Source organism: Aplosporella prunicola (assembly GCF_010093885.1).
Source record: "Aplosporella prunicola CBS 121167 unplaced genomic scaffold K452scaffold_15, whole genome shotgun sequence".
Classification (NCBI taxonomy): Eukaryota; Fungi; Ascomycota; class Dothideomycetes; order Botryosphaeriales; family Aplosporellaceae; genus Aplosporella; species Aplosporella prunicola.
In genome coordinates, this window is record NW_022983543.1 from 675,413 (window position 1) to 697,420 (window position 22,008).

The 22,008-nt window shown below is 59.6% G+C and overlaps 8 protein-coding genes across 8 annotated transcripts; 2 read left to right on the forward strand and 6 right to left on the reverse strand.

Annotated features, from left to right (window-relative positions):
- Positions 1-1,265: 1,265 nt before the first annotated feature.
- Positions 1,266-1,882, reverse strand: K452DRAFT_288439 (uncharacterized protein). Its single transcript, XM_033540654.1, has one exon. The coding sequence runs from the start codon at positions 1,522-1,524 to the stop codon at positions 1,351-1,353; it is 174 nt and encodes a 57-aa protein (XP_033396778.1). The 5' UTR covers positions 1,525-1,882; the 3' UTR covers positions 1,266-1,350.
- Positions 1,883-5,856: 3,974 nt separating this feature from the next.
- K452DRAFT_44817 (uncharacterized protein) lies at positions 5,857-7,056 on the forward strand. The gene has a single exon (XM_033546678.1). It carries the CDS (start codon positions 6,155-6,157, stop codon positions 6,821-6,823), a length of 669 nt encoding a protein of 222 aa, XP_033396779.1. The 5' UTR covers positions 5,857-6,154; the 3' UTR covers positions 6,824-7,056.
- Positions 7,057-8,686: 1,630 nt separating this feature from the next.
- Positions 8,687-9,769, reverse strand: K452DRAFT_44850 (uncharacterized protein). Its single transcript, XM_033546680.1, has one exon. It carries the CDS (start codon positions 9,669-9,671, stop codon positions 9,000-9,002), a length of 672 nt encoding a protein of 223 aa, XP_033396780.1. The 5' UTR covers positions 9,672-9,769; the 3' UTR covers positions 8,687-8,999.
- Positions 9,770-10,864, reverse strand: K452DRAFT_44849 (uncharacterized protein). Its single transcript, XM_033546679.1, has one exon. It carries the CDS (start codon positions 10,439-10,441, stop codon positions 9,869-9,871), a length of 573 nt encoding a protein of 190 aa, XP_033396781.1. The 5' UTR covers positions 10,442-10,864; the 3' UTR covers positions 9,770-9,868.
- K452DRAFT_288441 (uncharacterized protein) lies at positions 10,473-11,583 on the reverse strand (the record flags this gene model as incomplete). Its single annotated transcript, XM_033540655.1, has 1 exon — positions 10,473-11,583. A coding segment is annotated over exon 1 (266 nt), but the record flags the coding sequence as incomplete, so codon positions are not given.
- Positions 11,584-12,842: 1,259 nt separating this feature from the next.
- On the forward strand, positions 12,843-13,927 carry K452DRAFT_44867 (uncharacterized protein). The gene has a single exon (XM_033546681.1). It carries the CDS (start codon positions 13,069-13,071, stop codon positions 13,804-13,806), a length of 738 nt encoding a protein of 245 aa, XP_033396783.1. The 5' UTR covers positions 12,843-13,068; the 3' UTR covers positions 13,807-13,927.
- Positions 13,928-20,400: 6,473 nt separating this feature from the next.
- On the reverse strand, positions 20,401-21,687 carry K452DRAFT_44899 (uncharacterized protein). Its single transcript, XM_033546683.1, has one exon. It carries the CDS (start codon positions 21,327-21,329, stop codon positions 20,463-20,465), a length of 867 nt encoding a protein of 288 aa, XP_033396784.1. The 5' UTR covers positions 21,330-21,687; the 3' UTR covers positions 20,401-20,462.
- Positions 21,569-21,994, reverse strand: K452DRAFT_194381 (uncharacterized protein; the record flags this gene model as incomplete). Its single annotated transcript, XM_033535915.1, has 1 exon — positions 21,569-21,994. A coding segment is annotated over one exon (426 nt), but the record flags the coding sequence as incomplete, so codon positions are not given.
- Between the last annotated feature and the right edge of the window lie 14 nt (positions 21,995-22,008).

The following is a 22,008-nucleotide window of genomic DNA, read 5'->3' on the forward strand; positions in this document are numbered from 1 at the left end:
GAGCAGCAACTCCCTGCCGTGACCTCATTCATGTTCATCCCTCAATCCTTCCTCCTTTTCAACGCCACACCCACATCCACAAACGCACATACCGTGCACACCTCCTCTCCCTCCGTACACAAACCTCACCGCTCACCGCTCACCACCACCACCGCATCATCACCTTGTCCAAACCCAAGCAGCACCAAACCCGCCGCTCCTAAACCAGACGCCACAAAGCCGCCACCAAAGCCCGTGCGCCACGCCAACTACAAACCCTAATCTCACCTGCCGCCCTACCGGCCAACCAACCCCCTTTCCCCTTCCCAGTCCGCGCCCCCAATTCGCCCACCTACGTAACTGCCTCTGTTAGGCCTTGCGGGTATTGCGCGTGCACAGACGACCTGTTCATCTCTTTTGCGTGCCTGTTGCTGCTTCCTGCTGGCTGACTGGCCTCCCTCCCTGCGAGCGGATACGTTATGCGCGAATCCTCCCGCCCTCCTAACCTTGCTCGCAGCGTGCGTGCGTGCGTGCGTGTCTGCCAATTACGTCCTTATCCAATGTCCTCGAGCTGCGTCCTACGTAGGTGCCGCGCAGACGGGTACGCCGCACAGACGCGCTGCCTATGTAGCACCTACTACCTACCGCCTACGCCGTATACGTGCGTGCGTGCGTGCGCAGTTCCCACGTGCGGCCGCAAGCAGCCGCGCCACCACAGCCTTGCCTTGCCTTGCGGCATCGCATCATCAGGCGCACACCCAGCTACTCACTTCCATGGTGGCCAGACCACCCACCTACGCCCAGCCCAGCCCAGCCACGGCAACGGCGGAGCAAGGCGGCGGGGATATCTCGCGCGCACCGGGCGAGCGGCTGCAGAGGCTGAGGCTGATTGAGCAAGAAAGAAAACCCAACAGCCTGGTCTGGCCAAAGAGTGCCGAAACAGGAAAGAATAACGAACGTACTGTACTGTACAGACTAGGCTAGGCCAGACCAGGCCAGGAGAGGAGAGGAGACAAGGAAGACAAGGAGAGAGGCACTGCACTGCACTGCTTGCTGCCTGCCTATCACGTACCTACCTACTATCGTACCTCCACGATAGGCAGATAGACAGCTATAGTGAGGCGAGCAGCACGCACCTATGATGTATTGTAGGCCGTGTGCACGAGGACGAGTGTGACTGTGACTGTGACAAGCAGTGACGAGCAGTGAGGTGGAAAGATCAACACCACGGCACAAGGACACCCGCAATCAATCACAATCACAACCGCATACGTAGCAGCACGTGCGCCCGTCTTAATATCCACGCAACGCAGCACGCGCGGCGACGATCACCGCCGCCTATCTCTACGTGGTAGAGTCCAGTGTGCCAGCCTAGCCCTCGTCTCGTCTCGTCTCAGATCGTGCGCGTCTCAGATCGTGTCGATCACTCAGGCACGGCACAAGGCAGAAGGAGGTGAGGCACGCAAGCCAGGCAAGGAAGGTGGCAAGGCAGAAGAGAAGAAGATGGGGAAGCACCCGAAACCAGGCACCTAGGCGTTTCACCATGCTTCCTCAGACAGCACGCACGCGCGCGCACAAACCACTGCGCCGTGAGTGAGAGAGTGACCTCACTCACACGACACCAGCTGTGACACTGTCGCGCACACACACACACACACACACGCACACATACGCATGCGCATGCCCATCACCCCAGCAACCGCCAACCCCCCCATCCTAATTCGCCACTGCCCTGCCAGGCTGCCCAGCTAATCTCGCACCAGCCACCCACCTCCAGCCACCTTCATCATCAGCCCTACGAGCCGGGCGACACTCACTCGTCTCAAGGCCACCAGCAACGCCAACGCCAACCCCGCGTCATCGCCACACGCGCGCGGCCTGCAGACGCGCCCGCGCACTGCGCACGGGCCCGCCGTGAACCGGTTTTGTGGTTTGCCTTTTATTTACGCTTTGTGGCGGGCGAGGCTTCCAGAAGGGCGGGAGAAGACGCGTGATGAGGCTGCTTGCCGTGCCGGGCCCGAGAGAGGGGCGCTGCTCGTGCGTCCCGAGTACGGAGGAAGGACGGCGTACCTTGTAGGCAGGCTTCTGGAAGGGCGTAGGCGAGGTGGCGGGATGGAGACGTGGGTTTGCGCTTGCGGAGCTTGGACTTGGACTTAGACTTGGGGATTTGGGTTTGTGAATGGGTGGTGACGTTTGCGGATGCGTGTTGGGTGCCCGTCTGCTGTGTGTGCTTCCGTGTGAGAGGCTGGGTGGTGGTGGTTGGTTGGGCCGTTGGCGGTATGGGTGTGCAGAGGTGAGTCGTCGTGGTGTTGCTATTCCTGGTGGTGTGGGTAGAGCCCAAGACGCTGGCGGTGGCAGTGACAGTGAAGATTGACACGGCAGCCCGTGATAGCAGCAGGCCGACAACAGAGCGCCGTGACTCACAAGCTGCTGAAGCCGCGGTAGCACGCGCAAACCCGTGCTGTATCTTTCTTTCCCGCACGCGCCGCTGCCGTCGCCGTTGCATAACTGCCCACTGAGTGCCCAAACGGCGTGGCAGCAATGCCCGCTTGCTCGATCGACAGAAGATCAGGCCGGCAGTGCAGCAGCGGCAGGCTGACGGGCAATGAAAGACGGGCGGCAGAGAACATGGTGGTGGCCGGTGCTCAGCGATGCTACTGCACGTCAGGTGCAGGGAAAAAGACGGTCGAGGGCAGGCAAGGCAAGCTTGCAAGGAAAGGCAATCACGGCAAGCAGGAAGAAGCGGCCAGTGACAACCCTGCGCAGGGCGCCAACGAGCGCCAACGCCGGTGCGATCAGTGCCAGCAAAGACAGTGTGGCTATGCTGGGCGGGGGAGATTGGCGATGGATTGGGATGCTGGGCAGCGGGCACGCGCGCGCGCGGCTGCAGCGGTGTGAGTCTGGAGAAAAAGCGCGGCGATAAGCTTTAGCACGCGGACGAAAAGAAAAGAAAAAAAATCAAGCAGAAAAAAAAACCTGTAGGTAGCAGGGCAGCGGGGAGGCCGCGCGCTTCGTCCGTGTGTCGTGATCTGCTGCTATGCCGCATGCGGTAAGGCTGTAGAAGGGAGGAAGCTTCAGGAAGGTGAGAGGGCCTTCAGGCCGCCCCATCTCACCACGCGACTCCTACCGGCCGGCAGCCATGGCACGGCTCGCTCGCTCGGGCGCGGGACTGGCGTGGCAAGGCGCCAGGGAAGAACGTGGTACGGTAGTCAGGCACATGCGATACGATGTTGCCGTGACGGATAGGACGGAAAGCATGAAGCTTCAATCAAGGCAAGGCTGATGACTCGAGAAGCAAGGCGATCCTGCGTCATTGGAAGATGGCCTTTGCGTATTTTCGGGGGCCACGACGACAATCATGATGGCGGCAAAAGATGGAGAGAGTCAGAGAAGTCGGAGAAAGCGAGAGCGACACGCGCGCGCGACTGATGCGAGATACGAGACGACGCATGAGCACGTGAGGCGAAATTGAACGCCCTCAACAATGATCGCCCCGAAATAGCTCCACACGCCTTGATGTATGTTCTTCTCTCAACCTCACAACACAGCACGCGCCCACCGCCTTGCACGATCCTTGGCACGCGCGGGCATCGAGTCTTGAGCTCTCCCGCCTTTCGCCGGCGCGACCCCACCCGCACACTGACGCTCAAATCTCCCATCCCATCCCCATCTCGCGTCCCGCTTTTTTCTTCCTCGCTCGGCCTGCGCCGAAAGCGCTGCCTGCTCGCCCTGTCCGCAGGAAGCGCACATGGCGCTGCTGGCTGGTGCTTTTCCCTCTCGCTTGCTTGTTTCGCGCTTTTCTGCTCTACGCCTTGACACATGCTGCTTTGCAGAGTAAAACTAGCTAGTTTAGAAGAAAAAAAAAGCAAAGAAAAAAAAAAATGCGCGACGTCGCACACCGCATGTGCAAGCTGGCGGGCAGCGGTGGATCCGCGCCCAGGGTGCCCCAAACGCCGGCGGCTCTTCCTGCATGCGTGCCAGCAAGCCGCGATTTCTGCTGATTGATGCGAGCAGGATATGGAGAGAGAGATGGATTAACTATGGAGACAGCGCGACTGGAGAAAGCCAGCCAGTGCAGCACCCGCCCCCCGTCCCACTGTTGGGTGGTGATCCCGGCCGCCCACCAGTGACAGTCGAGGAAATTTTTCTTCCCGTTTCCTTCCTTTCTGCTCCGTATCAGCCGCCCGGTGCGCTGGCACGCTGGAGTCATCGTCCGGCCTATCCTACGTGCTGACCGCTTCCTGCCCCCGAGATTGGACCCTGAGTGCTCCGACCTTGACGGTGGTGGTGCCGTGGGTGCGCTTAGGTTGCGGCTCAACGGGCAGGCCGAAGACGGGGTTCGGGAACACCGCTGCTTGCAGACGGCAGGCATTGCCATGCAAGACGCCAAACACGTGTGGAGAAACGCACACGCAGTCTTGAAACCCGCTACAATACAATAACTACATACCCTTGCCAAGCTGCGTTTTTCGCTCGCTCGCAGCTCGTGGCCTTCCAAATCACCCATGATCCCCGTGCCAGGCCGATCCCGTCCTGTATGTACTGTATGCACCTAGGACGACGATGCCGGCCGATCCTCATGTCGCGCCCTCGCCCCAGAGACGCCCGGCGTGCAGAGTAGAGTGCAAGCTGCAGCCCCCCCCGGCCTGCACCCGCCATGCCAAGCAGCAGCAGCAGCAGGAGCAGAGGTAGTAAACTAGCAGCCAGCAACCCTCCGTCGCAATCATACAATACGGCGGGGGCGGGCAATAGAAACAACCACGACACCTCGTCAAGTCGTCCTCCCTGAAACACACGGGCCGCTGAAGCTGCCAAATGGACAACAGCCAACAGCTGAAACACGTGCATCCATCTATTTCCAACGAGGCGCAGCAAGCACCAGCACCAGCACAAGCAACAGCGACAACGACGCAGCACGGGCTCCTGCCTCCCCTCCCTAGGTCCTCGCCTGCAAAACATACCACCGTGTCCTGACCCCTCGCGCACACCCCGCAGCAAGCGCGCAGAGACCAGCAGCGCCCAAAACCGCGAAAAACAAACGAAACAAGGGAAAGCGCGGCGGCACCGGCGCTGTCTGCCTGCCTGCTGCTCTCCCCTAGGTACCTACGCCCATGGCCCTAGGACTATGTACATATATACAGCCGCTCTGGCGTCCAGTGCACTCGCCCCTTCACCACAGCGCAACCACAGCGCCAACCAGCCCGCGTATTGTAGAAGGGGAGTCAGGCACGCGGGACGCCTTCCGCGCCCTGCGCCCGCCTGACGTGGTGTGGTGCGGTGCGTTTGCGAGTACGTACAATATGTTTGGCGCCCCGTGCGGCGCCCGCCCTCCCTTCTAGCGGCCTTCGCAGCGGCTTCCAGAAAATTTCCGCTTGTGGAGCGGTGGCGGGGCAGGGCGCACGGGGCTGCGTTGCGACTTGCGTGTTTCTTCTGTCTGTGCTGTTTCCCCTTGTGTTTGCCCTTGCCCTTGGTTTCTCCGCAGCGCAGCTTTTACCCACGCACGCACGCACGAGAGATAGATAGAGAGGGGCGAGCGAGAGCGTGTGTGTGTGTGTGTGTGTGTGTGTGTGTGTGCACATACTATTGTACGTCCACTCCCGAGGGCAGAGCAGACTGCGGAGCCCTGAAATGAGGATCTGCCCCGACGCCCGCCCGGCTTGTCCGCTTGTCCGCTTGTCCGCTTGTCCGCTCGCCCTGCGCTGCACTGCGCAGCGGCAATGCAGGAGGCAGGGGGTGGCGAGAAGCAGACGATGGCGAGCGACAGCGAGCAAGCGTGCAAGCGAGTAAGTGAGTAAGTGAGCAAGTGCGGGCGTCTGGTCTGTCTGTGCGCATGCGCAAGCTATGCTATGCAATCATTTTACGTGCAGGAGTGGATGTTTCAGGCGTGCAGAAAGGAAAAACAGCCAGCTGTCCAGGACCGGCGGCGTGGTAAGTTGGTTGTGGAGAGAGTGACTAGGGGGGCTGGGTGGTGAGTGGTGTTAGGTTGTTGTGCGGATAGGTAGGTGGGTGTGTAGGAAATACTCCGTAAGCCGTGGCGCGAGGGACCTATCTGCGCCATGTGGGACTCCTGCTTGTGTATTGTGCACACGGAGATGCGGCATGCCGCTGCGCCGGTTGAGCCGCGCTGAGCGGGCTGCCTACCTGCGTGGTAAGGTAGGTTCGAGGGCTTGACGGCATGGGGTTGCCGTTGTATGTTGTAGGCATTCGCACCAACAACCAACCCTACCTACCACGGTACCTACCCACCTCTACCTCTACCCAGCAAGTTTGCATGACCGCCAAGTCCCCCTCTTCCTCAGTCTCACTCAAAGAGTCTCGCAAGTATGTGGGGCCGCCGCCGCAGAGAGCCAAGAGCGGTGTTTCCAGCGCAGCGGTTCAGGTGCACCACCACGCCTACTTGCCCACAACAAATCTCTCGTCGTGGAAAAGAGCCGCACCCGCTGTCCGCAATCGTCCGGCTGCGCGCAGCCCGTTTCGGCAGCCTCACTCACGGCCACGGCCGACTCGTCGACGTTTTCTCCGGTCCTGCGCTGCCGTGTGCGGGTGCCCACTGCGCGCCTTGATCTGCCTGGTACGAGAGAGAGAGAGAGAGAGAGTCAGAGGCAGAGGCAGAGAGAGCAAAACCCCGCCGGAAGCGGGCGCCGCTTGCATGAACGCAGCGGCAGCGGGCTTGCCTGCTTCGGGCGGCGGGATGTCGTTTTCGTCGGGAGGTTTGCCGCTCTTTCTCTTTCTCTCTCTCTCTCTCTCGCGTACGTTCGAAGGTTTCTACTCACGGGGTTTTGCTGTGCTGTACATACATAGTACGTGGTATGCTCGCTACCTTTGCGGCGATACTTTGTACTAGGTACTAGGTACTAGCTGGTGACACCAGCGACAATGCCAACCGCGGCGTGCGATTAACCTTCGGGCCCGTCCCGTCTTGGCGATTTCGGCTACACTATGTATCTGGAGCTAGGCCCGCAGGCCCTGGCCGCAGCGGTACATACGTAGTAGATGTGGATGTGCGCGATGGGCTGATTAGGGATGATGTCACACTGGGGGATTGGTCTTGCATTGACTCGCTCGTCCCTCGCGAGTGATGAGAGGAGAACAACGACAACGTGGGTGGTGGTGAACGGTCCAGCGCCAGTAGTGGGCAACTATTACGTCGGTTAGGTTGGTTGGGGGAAAAGGCGGTAGCGGGAGGTAGGTGGTGCTTGAAGTAGCGGTGCAGTGGTGGTGGTGGTAGTTGGTGGTGCCGTCTCGGCGCCACTGTCACAGCCTGTCCTTGCACGCACGCTCTCTCGTGGCAGCCGCAGCAGCGTGGCAGCAATGGCGTGGCATTGCCTCTGCGCGCAGTGCGATACTCGGTACAGAACGCGAGCTCTCAAAGTGGGCGACAGCAAGCGGTGGGCGCTCGCGAGGCCATGTGGGCAATGCATGCTGCCGCCCGCCCAGTGCGCGCCGCTGCGTTTTTGTTGCGCCGATACTCCGTAGGTACTCCGTCCTCCGTACCGGAATGCGGATTCGAAGGCACAATGTCGGTTGCGTCCATGCGAGCGCGAGACGAGAGAGTGGAGCTTAGGTTGTTCTGCTTGTTTGTTTGCTGAATCGCTGCCAAGCTGCCGCTGCGCGCATTGCCATTGCTATTATTGCTGGTCCGGCGGGCGGGCGAAATCGTGCTGCCCGCCCGCCCGCCTCACCGTTCAACGCGGCAGGTATCGGCGCTGCTGTTGCTGCTGCTGTTGCTGTTGCTGTTGCGGCGCTTTGCGCCTGCGGGAGGGACCGGATCTTTACTTTCCTCTCTCTTGCGCGTGCGCGCGGGATCCTCGGCTGCGGGGAATACCTATGCGCCCCTGCTGCAGGCACTCTACCTGCGGAGGACTGGGTCTGCAATGGCAATGCAAAGGAAGAGAGAACGAGCGCGGTGGCAAAACGGTCAAGTAGGTAGGTACCTAGGTAGGTAGGTAGGTAGAAAGTAGGCAAACGCGGGCAAAGCAAAGCACCCAACACCATCCATCATCAATGCAAAAACGCACGCGCGCAGCGCTCCCGCACCCACACAGACACATAAACACACACACAAACACACAGACGTAAACACGCACACAAGCAAACAAACAAGCTGCCCTTCCATCCGCGCACTCGGGCGCCACCGGGTCGCCAAAAACGCACCAGCACGAGCACCAGCGGCCCCAGCAAGATTGATTGAAGCGCAGATTACTACTATTATTGCCGGCCGTCGTCGGAGCGGGAGCCCAAGCCCAGCTAGCGCCGATACACCCACGACGGGCGCGGCGCGCGAAACGGGAGCGGGCAAGCGAGAGAGAGAAAGCGAAAGCATTAAGCAAGGCATGAAAAAAGGGTCTAAGCCGCCGCGGATGATCTGCTGTGCGCTATCTCCGCCGCTCCGCATTGCTGTGCTAAGTGCTGCCCGCTGCTGTCGCCTGGCTTGGCTTCGCTGCGGGTATTGCGGATTTACGGGCTTTACGGCTGCTGCGCTGCGCGGCGCCCGCTGTAGTTGTCGTGCTGGGTGACTGCGGGTATGTAGGCACCTAGGGCCTGCGTATTCGGCTGGTCGTTGGCATTGGTAACTACTAAGACCTTTCTTTTTTTTTTTTTTTTTAACATTTTATTCTGGGGCGGGGGTCCGAGGGTCAGAGCGGCAGAGCCGCTTGGGAGCTCTTGATGCTATTTTTTTTTTATGGTGCTGCTGGCAGTGCTGGTGCTGGTGTAGGTGCTGGTGCGGCTCACGGGCTTTTCGAGTGTGTCGACGTCGTGTGTCGTAGCCGCCGTACCCGCTGCTTGCTTTGGCGGCTTTGCGCCTTTCCCGCCCCAAGGGCTAGCAAGCTAGGTTGGCGTTTCGTTAGTTGAGACAAGACTCACGACACGGCACGCACGCGCCCTGCATGGCCATGCGGAGATGCTGACCTGCGGGCAGCGGGCAGCGGGCAGTGGGCAGCGGTCCGGGGGCGAAAAAAAAGAGGAGAGATGATTGCTAGGTGCTGCTGATGATGATGCTGAGGAGAGATAACTCGCAATCAATTAAGCAAGCAAGCAATCAAGCCAGCAGCGCTAGCACTGCTAGTAAAGCAGCTCATCTCTGATAGCGCAGCCGTGATTTCCGCGCATGCGGGACGGCGGCCAGAGGTTTGATGATGATGGTAGGCTGGTGATGATGACGATGGGCAGGCATGGCTGCCCCCAGCGCAATCATAACACCGCCGTGCTATCGTTCGTGCCATCATCCATCCCCCCAGCACGACGCTCTGCGCCCCGAAACGAGGGCCTCTCCACACTACTCTCTCTCGAGTTCTATCTCTCCCTTGCCCTTGCACCTTGCTCCCGCTGCTGCCGAGCCGAACAGCCATGCAGGCGCGCAGGCGCGCACGCGGGATTGCTGCTGGCTCGTGAGCGAGCTGCACTGCCCTGCCCTGCCCTGCCAAGCCAAGCTGCAAGCCAGAGTATGTAAGAGGACGAGGAGAGGGAAGATGAGGAGGAGGAGCGCGAGCGACAGTGCAGTGCAGCAGGACGTGCAGGCGAGGCCTTGGCGCGGCGCTGTCTGTCTGCCTTTCGTGCCGCCGCTCGCGAGCCTGCGACGAAGCCAGCCAGCCATCGACACGGCCGAGCTCGCATCCAAGACCGCCAGCGTGTGCGCGCGATAGGTAGTAGCGTGGTAGGCAACTAGTGTGTGTCGCACTCGGCGACCGCATGAACCGCTCGCGTATCGGGCTGCGACTGCGTCATATCGTCAGCGCGTAGAGTTAGCTAGTGGACGGATGCACACATGGCACACACGTGCTTGCTGGCGCCGAGCGTGCGTCCTGCGTGCTCTGCTGCGTACGTGCTTCTGCTCCCTACGCCCTAGGTTGATGCTGATTCCTCCCTCCACACGTGCCCACCCACCTTGCTAACGCATGCCACTTTGTAGACCCGCAGCGCCGCAAATACCGCACCCCTCCCAACTCATCATCATCAAGCCACCTGCTCCTGCGACGGGACGGATCAGCGCGGAGGCGTGCGGGGATCGGCGCCGCCCCAAGGGAGGAAGTCCTGCTTTGCTTTGCTGGTGGTGGAGGAGGAGGAGGAGGAGGAACCGGCGGTGGAGTGGAATGCGCGCTGTTTCTCCTCCCCCCTTCCCCCCTCTCCACCCAAGGCGGCGGATAGGTGGATGGGTGGGCGGGTCGGCGGGCGGACGGACGCTCGGCTCCGGCTCGCCTTCCATGGTCTTCTCCTGTCGTGGTGGCGCTGGTGCCGCGAGCTCCTTCCTTCCTTCCTTCCTTCCTCCTGCTGCTGCTGATGAGGATGCTCGGACGCCCGGTCCGGCGGGGGAAATGTCTTCCGCGTCTGGTGATGGTGGTGAGGCGGTGTGGTCGCACAGCGTCGACGCCTCGATGCCTCTAAGGCAAGGTACGAGGCGCGAGGGGCATGTTCCGTAGGAGAAAATGCGAGGCTTACTTTGCATGCATGAATTCATCAGCATCTTCAATTATAGCAGCAGAGGCGGCAAAAACATGCAAGGCTGACAGGATGAGGAAGGCGGGCAGCCAAGGCAACAGCAGCGGCAGAAGCAAGTAAGCAGGGCGATCGCCGCGGGCGGAAAAAGCAAGCAAAAAACATCACTACTGCAAAGCAAGAACGAAGAGGTTTTTTTGAGCATGTGTTTGGCATTCGCCTGAGGCAGGCTGATTGCTAAAAGCGACTAGGATACGAGTGGGCGCATCGATGGGCAACCCGGGTATGTTCAAACAAAAAACGAACGCGTAAAAGAGGCAAACAACAGAAAACCATAGATGATACAGATCCCCCCAAGACATGATTCCGTATTCTTACAATTCCCCGGCGCCACTGATGCTGTGATTGCAAAACAAAAACAAGAAAGAGGAAAGAAAAACTCCCAAAGGTAAAAGACAACTGAAGGCGCTATCAATTACAATGGTTGGTTGAGTGGTGGTGGTGGTGGTTCAAGCGAACGATTAGAGCCCGATCCCACAGGGACGAGGCCGAGCCCGCAGCCTTGTCATTGGCGGGCGAGCGAGGAGCAGCGAGAGTCAGGCGGCGGAGGCTGTAAAAGATGTCGCGATAAGGCGCTGCTGCTCGCAAAGAGTCGGGTTGCAGCGCATGTGAAGGGCGATCTGCGGAGGCAGCGCTCGATCGGCCAAGCGTCGCATTAAGGCCGAAACCCCAAGCGGTCATGGTCGACGGTCGGCTGGAGTAGCGGCGGCGGCAGGTCCGCCGTACCCGCTGGTGGGTGCTGGCTGCTGACTGCTCGCTGGCGCTGCATGGATTTTGCGCTTCGAAGAGGAAAGGCGGTGTTGGTGGGGTCGCTCTACCCGTGACGGACGCTGAAACGCTGGATCTGCGGGCGCGACGAGGGGAGATTGACGCGAGAGAGATGATTTTCCGATGCCATGATGTAATGGGTCGACATGAAGCGATTGCGTGACAAGAGTCGTGAGAGCCGTTGTTGTTGTTGTTGTTGTTGTTGGTAGAGGAGAGAGAAGACTGTGATGAGAGAGAAGAGACTACTCGTCGTCGTCGTCGTCGTCGTCGATGGCGGTTTCTTTATTTGGTAGGAACCGGAGGAAGAGGCCTGGTAGGCGGGGGGCCGGGGCAAGGAGGAAGAGTGGTGGCGGCAGGCATTTTGGTGAAGAGGGTGAGAGTCTTTGAGAGAGACTTTGTTGTTTGTTGGAGAGTGTTGGAGAGTGTTGGATTGCTGGTGATGGTGGTTGATGGTGATGATGAGCAAACAAAGTAGCGGCGGGCTGAGGACGTATTTATGGCTTGGACAGGCAAAAAAGTCACAGGCATCCACGGACAATGGTGTAATAAGCTGGCGCTGGCCATAGCGGCTTGGGTGGAGCAGGCATGAGGGCCGGGGGGCGTTGCAGGGGTAAAGGGGAGGGTGTTTGTGCAGAGGGCTGAGGCGGTCTGACCGCAGTTGTTTCAGCCGAGTGACATCAGGCTGCCCTCGCCAGGAACAGGCCAGGAACAGGCAGGAGATTGCTCGTTGCCCTCAAAGGCCCGACTGCGCCTGCACAAACCCACGGACCCTTCCATACTCCTTCTCCCGGTCTTCCATCACTAAATCGATCCTCGCCAGCACTCCGGAGATTGGCTTTACTTTTTTGCCTCGGGTCGCGCGCCTGACGCCCTCACGCCACCGCTGCTTCGAAACGCCAGCGCGCGCGGCAACACGAACGGCCGCCAGCCATCTTCACGTCATCCGCCCGTTCAGATAAGCTCCCTGCGAGAGATCGACTCTGTGATAATTTGATCGCCGACATCATTCTGCCCTCATTCTGCGCCACTGGACGACGACTCCAACCAAAACCAACGTCGTCTGCGGCGTCTCCCGGATCGTCAGGGGCATCCACTCCCCATCACCGCAACTTCTCTGGCATTCCACGCATCACGAGACGCAACACTCGCAAACGTCGCACAGGCTGGCTGTGTTGACGGACGCACTGCGCAGGCTGGGAGATGGGCTGCGATTGCGTCGCCGTCTCCTGCTGCGGCGTCCCGCCCGTCGCGCCGCGCGCCGCGTGCGCTCATCATCTCCAGACTTGCAGATTCTCCTTGTTTCGGCGAGTATGATGAGCAACAGGAGATGGTGCTGTCTGATTGCCTGCTGATGATGATGAGATGAGCTGCGCATCCCCCAGGAAAATTCCCGCGCTGTTACAGCCTCCTGCTAATTGCCTATCCGAGACATCCAGCCAAGGTTCCAGCACACCGGGTCGCTCGATCGTCGTTGACTCAATTCATTGCCCGCGCGTTAACCTGACAACCCCAGACTTTAGCACGACACGCAAACACTCTCTATCCCAGCCTCTTTTTTCCACGTGCCCGTCGCACCAACGTCCAAGTAGGATCCACGGGCACGTCAGAACTGCTCCTTCCAAATCGCCTTGCTTCTTCTCACCAATACGGAGACGCGTCCCCTCGTACGACCGTCGTCCCGAGTCCCGACCCGTCTTCATCCATATCCATCCAAAGTAAGCATCACGGATGGCGGCGTTGTGATTACGATCGCAATCACGATCCCGTCCGCTAGCAAAGCCCGCCCTTGCCCGATCCGTCCGCGCCCTCGTCTCAATTCGTCGACGCATGACTCTATCTCTGCCACGACTTGCAAAACACGCCTCAAGCTATAAAACCGTTGCGCGTGCGGAGTGGCCTTCACAGTCTGGCGCCGCCGCCTTTGCTATCGAGTCCAATCCTTCCCATTATCCGGGCGTACGCGGCGCTATTGGTATGTCTTTTTTTTTTTTTTTTTTTTTTTTTTTTTTTTTTTTTTTTTTTTTCATTCCGTCCCGTCCCGTCTCGACCAGCCACACCGCCAATATCGTCGTCGCAATATTGCCAGTGCTCGCGTGGTCCCGCCGCCGTCGCTGTCTTGTCTCGTCACTGGCCTGGTTCCCGCCCCCATCCATGCTCGAGGCCAAGACGCCCGCGCGCAAGCCCCCAAAGTGCGCCATCCCCGGGGCGGCGGGTCCAGACTCACCACAGCGAGAGCCGCATGATCGCAATGGCTGCGCGCACACGCATGCCGTCACGGATAATTATAGCAGCGTCGGTTGCTCGAGAGACATGCCCGGTGGCGCATGGGCTCCGAGCCGCCAGAGTCCAGACCAAGCTCATGCATTGCGCGTTCGTCTCACAAGGCAGAGGCAGCGGCGGGACGCGTGCGCGCGGGCGTGCGGGCGCTGTCGAGGCGCAGCAGGCTTTTGCGTCTTGTCTTTGTCCGGTGAGGCCCGGGGTGCGGGAGGAGATGGGATGGGGGAGGGGCGCATTGGGCGAGAGGCGGCGACGGCGCGCGCCCCGTGTGTACAGCGAGTAGAGTAGACGACAACGACGACGGGGCGGGAAGGAAAGGGAGACGGGACGAGACGAAATGATAGGGGGCGGCAGTGCGTTGCGGGCAGCGTGATGTCGTTGACGACGGCGTGGTTTGGGGTGCGGGATAGGAGTAGAGTAGTAGGGGGGGCGTGGGCGCAGCGGAGCGGGTGGTGCTGTTGCTTGCTGAGATTGCTGGGTAGCTAGGCTGATAGCGACGAGTCCGGCTACCAAAGCATGGCAGCGGCCAATGGGCAACGACTCTCTGCCACTGCCAGCCAACCAGCCAATAGAGTTCTTCACAGCAGCTCCCGCGCTCGTCTTTCGTCCGTCTTGTCAGCAGCGTAGCTGTGTAGCGTTCCTATCAGTGGTACTGGTGGTACGAGTAGTTCGTCGCCTCCTCAACTCTACCCATACTCCGGGTACCTAGAGTACCCAGCTATTCACCCCTAGTAGGCACCGCTCACGACTCGACTCGCTCGCACCCCCGCTGCTCCTCTCTACGAGTACTCTGGGAGTACTACTCAGCGCACCAAACCCCTCTCGGCGCGTCTCCCGCCGCTAGCAGTGAGTCCTACGAGTAGGGTTCCCCTCATCTCCACTCGCCGACTCCTCATCCCTCTCTCTCCACACCGCCGATCAATCCCGCACCGCACTTCCCCCTCCTTCTCCACAGTCGACCCCGCAACGCTTGCCCGGATAGGTAGGTGCTCGATCTGCTTGCTCTGCTGCTTATCTCCACACAAGCGCGCACGCAAGCTCGCAAACACGCAAGCACGCGCGCGCTCCTTTCGCTAGAAATAGATTTAGGTTCACAGGCGGAGACGGGAGTCATCACGGGTAGAGTGCGCGTGCCTGCTCTAGAGTAGGTACTCTAGAGGGGGTCGGCTTGCGTCATCGTTGTTGCGCCCCCTCCACCATCCCCCTTCCCACCCAGGGCAGTCCTCCTCCTGGGCAGTCCTACTCTAGGAGTACCCAGAGTAAAGCACTCTAGAGTAGCTCCTCTCCTCCTCTCGTCCCGCTCCTCTCCGCTGCTGCAAAACCACAACGCCGCCGGCCTGCGGCAGCGTAACGCACGTAGACGCCAGCCACCACTGCGCCGCCAAACCTACTCTACTCTGCGCGTCGGGGCTCGGGCTTTGCGGCAAAGAGCGGCGTCCTCGAGTCGAGTGGGTGGCTATCGTTACTATGAGTGGGTGCAGTGCAGTGCAGTGCGCTTTGCGCGATCGATAGTAAGGTACTCTAGAGTTAGCAAGCATACCTACTCGATCAACAAAGCAAGCAAGCAAGCCCTCTGCTCGTACCCCATTGCTCTGTCCCGAGTCCCGAGCCCCCGGGGACGCAGGGCCCTGCTGCATGCATGCTGCGCGCCAGTAGCCCGGTCCGCGGGCCACCCGGGAGGAGGGGCTGGGGCTGGGTTGGATTTGCTTACTCTACTCGTCCTCGTGCTTGCTTGGTTGGGTATGCTGGTTGGTTTGGGGGTGGGACGAGGGCGCTAGTGCGTGTGCGTGTGCGTGTACCTGCAGATGGTGCTGGCGGTGCGGCGCTTGGCAAGGTGGTGTGCTGCTGCGCCTGCTGCTGCTGCTACTGCTGGTGGTGGTGTGCTTCCTGTCGGGTTTTGGGGCTGTGGTGTTGCTTTTTGCGTGGGTGAGGCGGCGGGCGCGAGTGTGAGGCGTGAGGCGTGAGGCGTGATGGGGGTGCAGGGAGGGAGAGCGTAGGTAGATTAGGTACTCTAGGTAGGCGGGCAGAGTACATGCATGCGTGTATGCAGACGTCCGCCTCTACAATACTTTGTATTACCATTCGAAGGCCGTACTCCATATGTACCACCACCACAACCACAACCACCAACAACTCCACACGAAAAAATCACCTCCCTCTCCTCCCCCACACACGTACACAGTACACGCACAACCAGCCAGCCTCCATCGGCCCCCTCCGACAAGTCTTGGCCACCCACCCACCCACCCCTCACGCCATTTAAACTACCCCACTAGCGCCCTCGCCAACACCTAGAGTACCACGGCACGCGGCCCAGCACCTCGCACCTCGCGCATCGTTTTCCTCGCCCATCCGGGCCCTCTCATTCGCTCACCCATATTCTCATCTACGCATCCGCACCTTCTTATTCGCTCACTTGCCCACTTCCTCGATACCACTCAATACCACTCACTACCGCTCACTACCGCTCACTACCACCCGCTCGCTACCACTACAGCCAGCTCACTCTCGCTGCCCATAAGCGCGCGCCCCGAAACCTACGCCCCCCCAACTCTATCCCCCCTTCGAACCTAAAACCCACTTGCCGAGCGCGGTGCCGCGGTGCCGCGCGCACGCACTCCCGTCTGCTCGCTCCCGAAGCTAGCGAGCAAGCGATGGTGGAGAGGTCTAGGTCCAGGTTCGTGGGGGGCGGGTCGGTCGATGCTGCCCCGGGTGCCGGTGACGCGTGATGGATGGATGGATGCTATGTTACCCTGCTACTATAGAGCACTCCTACTCTAGAGTACTGCTACGGTGGCGCGTAACGTGCTGACGTGGGCGCGGAGTCTGGATTTTAAGGTGCGCGTTGGTGGCTGGGTGCTTGTACTTGCCGTTTTGGGACGGGGGTGCTGCGTGGTTAGCGCTTTTTTCTCTTGGGCTTTGCTGTTTCGCTGGTCTGGTTCTTGCTGCTGTTGCTGGTGCTGTTGCTCTTTGTCTTCGTCTTCTTTTCCGTTCGGTCGCTGCGTCTGCGCCCGAGGTTTGCTGTACTGTGGCTAGCTGTGTGCTGCGCTAGTGCTAGGTAAGCCTGTTGCTATGTAGTAGAGTACTCTACGATGTAGAGTAGAGCTCTGTTGCGCTGCCTGTGCGGCGGGACGGGCGCGGGTGAGGCTCTAATCTGCGTTGTGCTATAGCGTGTGAGGAAACAGGGGGGACGACGTCGTTGAAACGGGCTAGTGGTAGGGCAAGTGTGCTAGATTTGTAAGTGAGGTCTTGAGAGTGTGGTTTAGCTTAGGGCTGGAGTGAAGGATAGGTAAATCGGTGGGTAAGCTTTTAATTTTTAATTTAATTTATTTTTATATCATGTCACTTGCTACCTTTTTTCCTTTTCTGCTCTTCTTGCGTCTCTACATTTATTATTAGGGGCTTACTTTCTTATACTCGTCTTGAGATTTATTTTCGTTGTCGATTTTTGTATTATTTATATTTTATATATCCCCCGCATATTCCGATCTATCAAATTACTTAACCACAACCACATCTAATCAATTCTACCACTCACCTACCACCCACCACCCTCGCATAGCCAAGCAACTAAGTCAACGGCTCCCCCTTCAACACGAGCACATTCGAGAACATACGAGCAAGATAGCGCTCCCCGCCTCCGACCCCTACATGCACAAGCAAGCACAACACTCAAGCAGACCGGGCATCCCGGCAAAGCAAACCACGGATTCCCTCGCCTTCCACCGCCTTCCCCAAGCACTAAGCCCTGTGCCTGATCCTCCCGCACAGACAGCCAGCTAGTCAGCCCTACAAGGGACCAACACGCCAAACCGGCCGAACGGACAGACAAGCAGACAACAATCACGCCCAACAGCACACCACGGCGCAGGCGACGGGCTCGCGCACAGGGCGCGTGCCCAATTACAGATACGGAGCCAGGCTATCTACTCAGGCACCGACACCGCTCTTCAGCACGCCACGTCGCGCCACGGACACCGCCACTGCGCGCCAAGGAAGGAAGGAAGACGGCGTGCCTGCATACCGACACTGCGTGCATGCAGGAGGACGGGGTGCGTGCGCGCCCCCGAAGCCCTCTAGAAGGTTTCTAGAGCCCCCGAAGAATAAAGGAGCACACAAAGAAGGGTCCAGAAACGGCGGAAGGAACCACGCTCCCCCGGGAGCACCAAGGATGGAAGGAGCCGGCCGGCCGCGCTGCCGGCGTGTGCCTGGCTAGGTAGTAGTTAGAGCCGCAGAGGGGAAATGAGAGGGCGTGGCTAGAGGATGGGATTGGGTGGTTGACCGGTCAGTTAGTCTGTCTGTCAGCTGTCAGGTGTCCTCGTCCCCACGACGGGATCGCAAACACTGCCACGGCACGCGCGCACGCGCACGCGGTCGATGGTGCGACGCCTGGCACCATGCCGGGCGTGCCGCGTAGAGGGGTTTGGACATTGCTGAGCGCGTGCGCCGTATGTGATGGGGCACGGCTTCTGTGTGGACGGAGGGCGCATACGGACGCATTGCACAGCCCAACACACTACTAGGTACCTAGTCTCTGCGCTCTCCCTGCCCGCAACTCCCTCACTTAACTCGTACGCATACACAAACAGAAACAAACTCACACTTATCCTCAACCCATCATGGTATCCAATACATCCCCCCCTGTCCCGCCTTTTCATGCCTTGTGCCAACCTTTTGCCTTAGCCCCAACCGGACGTCCACGCACCCACGCAGCTTACCCTTCTCTAAGCATCCATCCGCGCCCATCCGTCTTACTCATCTCCCCACTCCCTGGCACACCGCATACCCAAAACAAGCCTAACCACCAGGCACGCACACCCATACCCCAGCGCAAATACAATCCTAAAACACAATCCCAAAACCCAACACAACAACACAGCCGTTTACCCGCGCCGTTTCGTCCCTGCCCAGCCAAGCCACGGCACGCCACGACGTCGACACCTAGTCGCAGCAGCAGCAGCAGCAACTGCTGCTGCTGCCTGCTATACCCTGCCCGGCCCGGCATTGCACGGCACGACACCCCGCGTGTCCATCGCGTGTCCGTCGTATCGTATCGCGTGTCGACCATGTCCGCGCCTCCGGACTCTGAGCTCAAACGCGTCTACGCGAGCCGAAACACGCCACTGCGTGCCAGCCAGCCGCTCGAAACCCGGAGGCGTTTCTGGTTGTAGTCACGAGAGCGGCCGGGGTAGGGTTGGAAGCGAGAGTAGCGAGAGAATCCCTGTAAGCCGTGCCTGGTTCGTTCGTATGCTGTATGCCGTAAGCCGTACCTGACAGCGATGATGAGAGATATGGGGAGGGAGGGTGGTGGTGCTGACTGATTATTGACGACTTATTGCCTGCCTGACTGACTACCTGACGGTACCTGGCGGAAGCAGGCAAGGGCAACGTCCCAGGGTACACAGACAAGCTGAGTGCTGACTGAGCATCGACCACTTTATTGATTTACAGTAAGGCGCTGCTTAACAGAGTGTGCTAATGCTCAACCACCACGACACCGGCACAGAACAATAACACTGGCAACGCAACCACGCCGCCGGATAACTGACTGACTGACTGACAGACAAGTGACAGGCAAGACTCCCTCTCAATACCAATTACCCCATCCCCAAACCAAGACAAGCCTAGGTCCCTCGCAATTCGTAAAAGTGAGGCTGCAACACCCTGCCATGCACGCAAGCATGCACACTGACAGACAGACAGACAGACAGACAGACAGGCTAGCTGACTCTCTCTCCAGCCCTCACGAACCGCGCACGCGGAACGAGCGCGTCGTCTCGTGTTTCCGCACCCATGCACAGGCACGCGCATCCATCCATAGGTACAGATGGACTAGGTACATGACTACGCAGCCCGCGCTATCGACCTCGACATCAAACACTGCCTCACTCGACTCGTCTCGAATCGACTCACCCACTCACTCATTCGCCTTCACGCTCGCTCCCTGTCCCCGTCGCGCGGCTCGCGCCCAAGACGTCGACGCAAAACGGCAGTCTTCCCCGACGCGACGGCGACGCGCGGTGCCGTGCGGCGCAGCAGCAGCAGCAGCAGCAGCGTTGCCACCACCAGGTATGTACATACGGCGGACGCGGCAGCGCGCCCTCCCAGCAGCAGCAGAAGAAGTCTCCGCCTCGGCGCGCTCCCTGCTCGCCATCACTTACTCACTCACTTACTCACTCACACATCCACATCCACACCCATGTCCACGTCTACATCCATGTCTGCCACGCCACGCCTCCACGCACACCGCCCACCACTACCTAACTACCGGTGCCCTACGGGTGCCTTAGCAGAAACAGCACGCACGCACGCACCCCACCCCAGTGCCGACAAGCAAGGACGAGGACAGTCCGCGAATCTGTAGTCTGTCCCACCATCGTCGCGTCGCAGCCAGCATGCGCTGAAACTGCTCTGGACCCTTCTTCTTCTTCTTCTTCTGCTTTGCCACCGTCCTCCTGCGTGTGCATACGTACGCCTAGAGTAGATAGACAGCATATGCAAGCACGTACGCGTGCCTGCATGGGTGTTGTTATCATGTTGTTGTTATCTTAGCAGGCCTCGCCACTCCCTCGCATTCGCCACCACATGCACGCCCACGAGCTCGTCTGCCCGGCGCTTGCCCCGAGTTTGAGCCTCGTTTCGCTTTGTGCACTGTAACTGTAGTAGATAGCGTACGGACCTAGAGTAGTACCTAGAGCAAGCAAGAGCCGCGTGCGGGCACGGCACAGGTCAGCAAGCCAACAGCACGTACAGTCGCCAGCCCTACAAGGCTGTGAGAGGCTGCGCCGCGCCGCGCCGCGCTGGAAGGGAGCTGTGCAGTGCTCGGAAAGCCCGACGACAGACAGACACTGATCACAGATAGATACGATACGGATTAGAGGGACAGAATACGGTGCGCCTATCTCCCCGCCCCGCCATTCGCCATTCGAATTGGAAGCCCTTAGCTAGCTAGCCAGCCAGCGTGACTCTGACCGGTTGCGCGTGCGCGCGTAGTCGTACCTAGCGAGCGTACATACTGTATCCGCAAAAGTTGTGAACATGCACCGAGGGTGCGTGGCCGAGGGATTAATTAGCCTCCCCGTTCCAATCACAATCGCGCCACCGCCGCCCCAAACCCCGGACCCTGCCCAGGCGTGGACCCTTGAATCCCGCCAATCCATCAGGCGTGCCGCAATCTCAACGCCGCCCAAATCTCCACCTAACTGCCATTGCGCGAGCACTGCGCGCGCTCCCCCAGCTCCACCGCCGATTCGATTCGATTCGCGGCTGTGGGGGCACGCCAGCTGTTCTTTTTTCCCTTCGAGAAGGCTTCGAGAAAGAAATTTTTCTTCCGGCCGTGCCCGTGCGAGCCTTCTGTGCGGCTCGGCCTGGTTCGTGCGTCGCGTTTTTTGTTCGGGCTGTTGTTGCACTGTACCTAGGTACTGCTCTGCTCTGCTCTGCTCTGCTCTGCTCCGCTTCACCGCACGCACACACACGCACGCTCGCTTGCTTGCTTGCTGCGCTATGTACCACGCTACTAAGGTATTTACCGCGCTGCGCTTCACAGATAGTCCCGACACGCCGCTCACCACACCAAACCAAACCACCGAGCCCGGTCCCGAGCCTGCGGGCTTTATCCGCGGCGCTTGTTGCATGCCCCCAGCTCTGATCGGGCTTGGTGCTGCATAACGCCGTCTCGGGCGCGCCCGGCAGCTAGCCAGCAAGCAAGCAGCGGCTGCTGTTTGTTGTAGCGGCCGTACCGAGCAGCAACCAGCTAGCTCCTCACGGCAGCGGGCAACGGGCGGCGGTCGGCTTTCGGGCAGCTCGTTCATTCTCGTGCGCGCTGGCTTAGTTCTCAGCCCTGTCGTGTGCGGTGCCGTGTGTATGTGTGTGTATGTGTGTTACTAAACCATACTAGGTAGATAATCCCTAGACCGCGTATACACGCGTAGTAATAGTCTACCGCGACTATAAAGCATAAGCACGATAGGTATAACACGTTCACGCGTCAACAAGCGGGCGACAGGGCGGTAACAACAGGCGGCTTCAGTTTCTCGACCTTGAGTTTGACTCTGTCTTTCTTCTTAAGCTGCCGCGTAGCACCAACAGGGAAGCGTTTCCTTGCTCCACAAACACTACACTCGACAACAAGAACATCCGCCCAAGGCTTCTTGCCGCCCCGACTCGGGTTCTCTACGCTGCTGGAGGAGGTGCTCCCGGCGACGAGGATGGCGCTGCAGCGCTTGCAGATGGAGTGCTTGACTTGGTGGGAGAGGCGGACTTGGGCCTTCAGCGAGACGAGCTGCAGATGGGAAATGAGATGGTAGGAGTATGGCAGACTGGGCTGTGCGCTCGAGGCTTTCTGGGTGGCTGGTTGTGTGGGTGCAGTGGTTTCTATGAGCGGGTCTGGGCCTGGCATGGCTTGGGCGGCTAGATAGGTGGCCGCTTGGTAGAGGTAGGAGATGCGTGAATGGAGGTGCTTGTTGGGCACAGCCTTTTGGCTCTTTCCGG